Here is an 8,118-nt window from a genome sequence, read left to right as displayed (position 1 = left end):
TCATGTTGTTTGACTTTATTTTGCGTACTCATCTCTAATTTTTCGCCACAAGTTCTTCGTCACTGCTTCTTCCCGTTTAACTTCACCGCCTCGATTTTTCCTATCAGAAATCGCCGCCTTACGAATCAGATCCATTCTCAGTCCTCCATATTTTTTCTCTCCTGTTCCTATGAATTCCCGTATCCCATCTTTTCGTTATTCTCTATCAGTTCCTCACCTCACCGTTGACAGTAATTTTCGAGATGGAGAGTGGTTCGGAAGGAGAAAGCGATCGGAACATCAATGATGAATCCGATGGAAAAACTCATCTCCGATTTCATTACTAAAACCCCAGAAGCATCATCAAAAATTCTAAACCCAAAACGACGACATCCATGGAGGACAGCTTCAAGGTTCAACTTGATAGGTCTTTCGGATCTGTCGATGTTTCTTCTTCATCTACAATAAACAACATCGTCATCTACCTTTCCTTCGCCTGCTCTTCCTTCCCTATGTATCGGTAACTGGAACTAAACCATTTCGTGGTTTTCATGGGCTTCAAAAATTAGGTCACCATTTTTCTCTTCCAAGGCTTTCATCGCCACACGGCCAACGGTATCTTCTAGCATCACCACCGCCACCTCTTTCTCTTATACCGCTTTTTTCGGTTGATTGCGGATGAGTCACCCTCTCCAGGTAAGTAACTCATTTAAACGGATGTTTTCTGCTGATTTTCAGAGGATGATGTTTCCATAGTTTCCAATTCTTGTATATTATGTTATCAAAATCTTGAAATTTGTTTTTTTTTTTACTAAAATTCTGGATGGTTTGGTTGTTGTAGCTAATCTGATACTTTGTTGTTACTTAGTTGCAGTTAATACGTGGAAGATAACTGAAAGCAGATGAAGTGATATGCGTGTGCAAGCTTTTCTTGTGTTATGTGACTGAAGTTTAGTCATGGGTAAATTGATTTATGCTATCTATTTGTATACAAGTTGTGCTGTAGAATTAGGATAGGTGTCATTGTCGTCCAGGATATTGAGATTATAGACAATATTGGGATCTTGAAATGAATAGACCCATTGGTGGAAATTATTATTTTGTATGTTTTTTTTTTTTTTTTTTTTTTTTCATTTGCATTATCAAGAGAACAATCATTTTTAATACTATATTTTTTACTGAACTACAATTAGTTGTCTTGTTGGGTTATTAGGTTCAAAATCTTTTGATGATTTTGAGATATTTTGATCCTTACCAATGGTGTTCTACAGGAGTGTTTTGTTGCTCTCTAACGTAAGAAATCATGTTGTAAGTACTCATTACTGATTAACCTTGGATTTATATATTTACAAAGCCTCTATGCTTTTAAATAGTGGAGTATTTGATGTCATAATTATTGGATACAAAAGGGATTTAGGTTTTTGTTCTTACTTCCTAAGTCATGTAATGCAGGTTTGTGTATTTATGTGTATTTGTATGTATGTATCTGTAGTTATATGCACATGTTTTTTTTTGCTTGACTAAATTTTGATTGTTTCGGTTAAAAGATATATTTTTTGGTTTTACATGACACATCTACCATGTAACATTGAATTTCATATATGGTTAATTGTATGTATTTTCTGATAAAGCAACTTTTCATATTTCACAGGGTATGACTTCTGGTGGCGGCAGGGACATCATGAAAAGGCTCACAATGCAGTTGGTATTATTTCTATTTATCTTTTCATTTCTTCATGCTTTTTATAATTCATTTGCATGCAGATAGCCACCGCCTTCCTCTGGATTTTGCTTATCGCTTCCAATCAACTTTGTCTTCGTTTGTCAAGGTTAGCACTTTATCGCTTTATATGAAATTACAATTTTATAGTCCTTTCCGTTTTCCCCTTGTATTTACACCATATTTATGTAAATCTAATATAACTTGTAAGAAAGATATGTGCATATGTGATATAAAGTAGAAATATATGTTACGTACCAATGTATGCTAAGTACATTTCTACTTTACTTCTTGCGAATGTACTTTTAATTTTCAAATTTGTTAATTGCAAGATATAACAATCTACTTATACTTATTTGTTTCTTTTGGATCATTTAGGTCAATCCACCCTTCATCTCTACACAATCTTTTCAACATAATGAAGCTTTAGTTCAATCTGAGAGACAATTCCCACCACAAAAGATTGAACCAACAGAAAATGAAAAATCTTCACTACAAATTCGCTCAGGTTTTCTTAATGGCAATTCTGAAAGATCTCAAGAACACCATGAAGATGAGGCAGATCAAAAGAATAAATGGAGATATTGGTAATAATTCCAACAGTGCCTCATCTAAAGTTGGATCACTTCCGTTTATTTGCTTATTATAGCATCTTACTTTCATTTCTTATTTTAAGCTTTATACTTTCACTTTTTTATTTCTGATTAATGCATTGTGCTTTGAAAAATCATTTCAATTAACAAAAAGTCTTCACATACAACTCATTTGTAATCTGCAGATTCTTTTGATCTATCAATGTACCAGTTTTCAATTCAATATATAAAAAAAAACCTTTTCCTTTGAACATCTGACCATTCAAACCCGCACCATGGCCTTCATCTTGTTTGTTATTAGTTTATATAGTTATTTTTATTATCCGTATATTATTAGTAATAAAATTATTTTCAGTTGTTGATTACTCATTGATAGACTTTCAGTAAGGTTTAACTTGTCAAAAAGGTTTGGATTTAAATTAGTTTATATAGTTATTTTTATTATCCGTATATTATGCAGTTATAATTTTTTTTTTTCACTTGGCAATTAATCCTCGATATCAAATCAATTCATAGAGATGTTATTTTTGATTAAATAGTTTTGAATTCGTTCAATTGGTTAAATAATCGAGTTTCCAAAATAAATATTAATCGGAATGTTTAGATAGAGTGTTTCTTTGTAATTGTTTTTTGTTTTGGTTCTAGTTGCTAGAACCTTTTGAATATACGACATACTAGCCTGTTTCAAAAAAAAAAAACAAAATATAGTAATAAAATTATCTAGTTAAAATATTAACAAATATATCATTAAAAAGAACGAAATCATGTAATTCACATAAACTATGAACTAATAATTATAATACTCTGATTAAAACTTTAAAATAAAATAAATATTGTTATAAACATATCTTAAGAAGCAAATTTATTAGAAGCTTTGAAGTTAAAGAGTTATTGTGATTATAACTATTTAAAGTTGAATAGTCAGAATATTAACAAAATTTTATGGGCAAAACCAAAACAGGAAAAGAGAGAGACCTCACCTAAAATTTATACTATGAATGTTTGACTTTTTCAATTTCATCTCAAGTTATGATAATAATATTGAAATGACAAAAAAACATGTCCCTGTAGTAAAGCTGTGATGTGAAAATGATTTCAATTAAACCGGCGACAAGATGCAAAAAATCAACAAAATTAAACTACAAATCAAATAATAGTCTAAGATATGAAAATAGTAATAAAGTGCAACGACTTTTAGATCCATAATAAAGTCCAAAAGAAAAATAGTTTTTTATTCAAAAGTGATTTTTTTGTTGTAATTTCCTTCAAAAACTTTTGATATTTAATCGTGTATGCCGACAAATAATGTTTTAATTGAACGATATGAGAATAAGTAACGTAAGTGACCCACAAAAGTCAAAAAACAAAGCATAAAAAACAATAATGTTAATAGATAAGTTCTATAAAATTGAACTGCAAGGAGTTTTTTAGGATATAAAATTTCAATAAAATGTAAACACATATTTCCTATTTAATTCAAAACATGCTGATGTTATGTATGTATACTTAATTCAAGTCAACTCTTTTGTGTACAATTCAGCGATTCACATACAACTCATGCAAATTTCAACTCATCACATTGTTTGCGTCGATTTAAATGTTTTTTGTAGTTGGTACAACCAATGGCATGCTAAATACGAGCTAAACACCAAACATGCTTGTTTCCACCAATAACATTTTCTTTATGTATGTCTTTCCAAAAGAGTTAAACGACATATACGACCATATGATATAGCAATTAACAACAAATGTTATATTCATAATTATTGGCTTGAAACACTTTATTAAAACCAATTAACGGTGTTTTTTATGCAACAATTAAGTTGGAATAAATTATAATGGAACAAAAAATCTTGTTTATTTGACATATAACTAATAAGAACGATATTAAGTATTTATTGTATTTGATATTATTTTTTCAGTTGATTTTTGATTTTATTTCATGAGAGAATGGTATTTTTGTATTTTCAATTGTAATAAATAAAACCATATATTATTACAAATAATTTAATTTATGATTTTCAACAAAAGTTTTTTTTTATCGGATTTTGAAATTATAATTAATTTATATTTTGTGAGTTTATGATAGTTTTATTTTGAGACTTTATGATATTTAATTATTTTGTTTTTGTGAAAAAAATAAATAAAAGTAATAAACATATTCTCTTTTGACTTTTTGAAACGGGGACATAATATACTTTTGCATGTAAATTATCAAGGAAAATATTTTAATTTGATTAAAATTTACTTCGTAGAATAATGTCATTGTTTCTATTATCAGTTTAATGTCATTATAAAAACATAAATAACTGACTCATTTTATATTTTTAAACCAACCAAACATAATAACAAAATATAATAAGTTAATAAAATATTTCTATTATCTTAGACCCTTTTACATTATACATTATGTATTTTAGTTTTATATGATTTTATTTATTATAATAATCTATACCAAAAAAGATTACTAAAAATAATACTAAGCGAGTTTAAATATGCCAAAAATTATGAACGGATCAAGATTTAGATACAGCATCATATACAAGGTCAACTCAAGAAGTCAAGTAAATACCCCATAAATTGTCGGGGGTATTTAAAATTTATTGGTGCCCATTTGACAAATTCTTGAATATCTTTTAGTAACATTATTATTCTGATTCTGACTAATTAATAAAAATAAAACGAAAGCTGAAGTAGTTTTCCTTTCAATCTACCCATATAAATATCCCAAAATATTACATTTTTAAGCTAACACAAACAATAAAACAAACTTTTTTAATAGAAAAAATATAATTTGTACAACAAAATATCTTCAACATGATTTCATGCCTACAATTTTCCTCCTCCATCTAAATCCACCGATTCTTTTCGACGACTCCTACTTTTCAATAGTCCATATAATTTTTTAAGTTCCTTTCCTGTATGACCATTTTCCATACAAAATATACCAGTTTCGCTCGACTCGTCAACGGTTCTTGTTGAACCGGTGGCCACCAATCTTGAAGACATATCAACTAACCCATCAATAGAACCGCTATGGCTCAAATTTCGTTGAGCTCCGGCTGACCCGGTAACTGAACCGTTTTGACTTAATTTATGAGATAGTCTGAATTTCCCACTTAATCTGCTATCATTGTTTGTTTGTAAAGCATTGATAACCGTTTTAAGAGCTCTTGTGGGTGACCCCCGGTTCGATATCATGATCTCACCGATCTCAGCCGGGCTCAAGCTCGCCCCGGTTTGGAAAATTTCCTCAACTTGTGGGAAAAGCTTGTGTTCTTTAATCCCCAAATGACTGTTGGCAAGATTTTTGAATGAAGAGAAATCACATAAGGGGAAGTGTATGTGAACGTCTATTCTCCCAGGCCTTAGAACCGTTGGATCGATCTGATCTTTACTGCTGACCGTGAAAACCATTACGCGCTCTTCACCACAACATGAGATGATCCCATCCATGAAATTTAAAATTCCAGATAAACTCACAGCCGTTGATTTCTCCACCAGATACCGGTCCAAATCCTCTACCACAATCATAGACTTGCTTGTCGTCTGTAACAAAAGCAGTTTCAGATCCGAATCGCCGGTGATCTTCGACATATCCACGTCGTACACGTCATAACACATAAACTTCGCCATTCCGGCGATAAAGCTCGATTTTCCGGTTCCCGATGGGCCGTACAGTAGATAACTTCGTTTCCAGACACGCCCTAGACGGTGATAATATTGTTTCGATTTCAAAAACAATTCCAAATCAGACTTCACCTTGTTTTTAAACTCGGAATCGATCATTCCTGTGTCGATCGTCGCCGGGTGTGTAAACGGAATCGATTTCCATCTCCCGTTCTTCTCCGGTTCGTTTTCGGCGTTGATGTACAGTCTGACTTCGTTACTCTTCTGCTCGATCTCATCCGCGACTTTATGAATGTGTTGAAGGTACGTACTTAAAATCCTCCGTTTCTCCTTCCTTCGTATCTTCAACACGAAACAATCCTTTTCGAACTTCCAATAGACTCGGGATCCGAGAAACGAATCGGGGAAGACCTGGTCGGCGTTAATAACGAGGGTAATCTCGTTAGCCTTGTTATTACCGGAAAACAGATTGACGAAATCGGAATCACCGGCGGAAGGTATGGAATTAAGATAGAGTAAAACTTTGTGATAAAGTTGATTCTCCTGCATATATTGATTGAATTTAGGAATCTTGTAGAACTGGTGCGCATGAAAACACTCCTCCAAGAACCGCCATCGATTTTGCAGCAAGTGTCCGATGGAGGTCCTCGATAATATTCGAGGAACCAACAAAAAACCAACGACCACAGCTACCAAAAGTATGAGAAACATGATGATGTATGATAATGAAATTAAACCCACATGAACTATAAAGAAGGGTTATAAAGACGAGGAGGAATGACGTTTGAAGGCTTAGAAAGACGGCTATGCCGGACTAAGAACGGGTCGGGTCAAAGATGGGGTTTCGTTTGGGAGACGAAAATACTTAATTGGAAAAAGGAAAGGAAAAGAAAATGAAAATAATGTAAGCGTGTGGTAGCTACTCGCCTAATGATGATAATCATGTGCGTATGGCTGTCATACCAATTAGTTGAAAGGGGGTGTGGCCTGTGAAGGCGTATTTTCAGGGTACAACTCATGATGCACTGTATTTGTATTTAATTGCATGTCCAGTACTCATAATTATACCTCCATCTGCCTTCCTCCTCTTTTATTTCCAAATGTGATAGGGTACTAACATAAGAATAAGAATGCCGGATGATAAAGATTAACAATTAAACTATTTTGTAATAGACTCAAAATTCATGTAATTCTTGAAGAGCTTTCTATATTTTCTCTTATTCATTTTTTTTAATGTTAACTAATAATATTATAATATATTTGGAGATTTTCTATATGTGCCTAATACATATATAAGAAACATTATTTAAAGTATTAATTACAAAAATATTAATTATAATTGAATGTGATAAACATTAATTATGTGTAGTATTATTATTATAATTAAATATAAAATATATTAATTATAAATAATATTATATGTAATTAATATTTATGATATTTAATTATGGTAATATTTATCATAATCAACACTTCAATTAATGTTTTGTATATGTGCTTTTAGGTCACATATTAGAAAATCTCATATACATATCATCATTTAATTGAGCAGGAAGATTTATAAAAAAAAAAAAGTAGAAATATATTTAATATCTTAATATATATGAATATCTGATAAACAAATAAAAAATATATGAGAATATCTAATTTATATTTGAATTACTTTATCTGTTAGGTAAGGGAATCATTGGGATTTATGGATTCCTTTTCAATCAAACGCTGCTATCCATACTTGCTACTCCGAAAATTATTCCCCCATCATCTCCTTTCAAAACCGAATTAATCCCCGTTTATTGGATTTATAGATTCCTCATTTTTCTAATGTTTACCATACAGAAAAAAACAATTAGTAATTATGTTTGTCTCCAAACTGATAGATTGTATAATGGTTTTTTTTTTTTGGTTATACTCACAAATTCATATGAAAAATTAAATTACTTCCTACTTTTTATACATACAAATGTTCCTACCCAATAAAATTATGACAAGTGTCATCATTCCATATTTTTTAACTAACTCATTAAGGATATATTAAGAATTATATCAAATAAAATTAAATTGAATGATGATTTGTCATAATTTTAGTGGATAGAAATAATTGTAGGCATAAAATATAGGAGGTAATTTAATTTCTCGGATATCAATAACATGACAATCACAATAAAATGAGTGATTGGGTTGTTGGACCTCTTGATT

The 8,118-nt window shown here is 31.0% G+C and overlaps 2 protein-coding genes across 12 annotated transcripts; one reads left to right on the top strand and one right to left on the bottom strand.

Annotated features, from left to right (window-relative positions):
* On the top strand, positions 1-2,543 carry LOC145134259 (uncharacterized). Of its 11 annotated transcripts, none has more exons than XR_013719048.1 (6): positions 2-675; positions 848-940; positions 1,251-1,287; positions 1,631-1,684; positions 1,744-1,808; positions 2,078-2,543. XR_013719048.1 is itself a non-coding variant. In XM_079069132.1 (5 exons), the coding sequence occupies exons 2-5, from the start codon at positions 937-939 to the stop codon at positions 2,288-2,290; spliced, it is 336 nt and encodes a 111-aa protein (XP_078925258.1). In that variant the 5' UTR covers positions 8-675; positions 854-936; the 3' UTR covers positions 2,291-2,543. The 11 variants fall into 11 exon arrangements, 2 of the variants coding, with proteins under 2 accessions (XP_078925258.1, XP_078925257.1); XR_013719046.1 differs by having other exon boundaries at positions 539-675; positions 1,193-1,287; XR_013719044.1 differs by having other exon boundaries at positions 1-675; positions 1,193-1,287; positions 1,631-1,808.
* Positions 2,544-4,976: 2,433 nt separating this feature from the next.
* On the bottom strand, positions 4,977-6,907 carry LOC145132089 (P-loop containing nucleoside triphosphate hydrolases superfamily protein). Its single transcript, XM_079066741.1, has one exon. It carries the CDS (start codon positions 6,631-6,633, stop codon positions 5,122-5,124), a length of 1,512 nt encoding a protein of 503 aa, XP_078922867.1. The 5' UTR covers positions 6,634-6,907; the 3' UTR covers positions 4,977-5,121.
* Between the last annotated feature and the right edge of the window lie 1,211 nt (positions 6,908-8,118).

The sequence above is a fragment of the Lactuca virosa genome, chromosome 8, assembly GCF_052849685.1.
Source record: "Lactuca virosa cultivar CGN04683 chromosome 8, Lactuca_virosa_CGN04683_v6, whole genome shotgun sequence".
Classification (NCBI taxonomy): domain Eukaryota; kingdom Viridiplantae; phylum Streptophyta; class Magnoliopsida; order Asterales; family Asteraceae; genus Lactuca; species Lactuca virosa.
The sequence above is the reverse complement of the archived record's forward strand: the minus strand, read 5'-3'. Positions and strand labels throughout refer to the sequence as shown.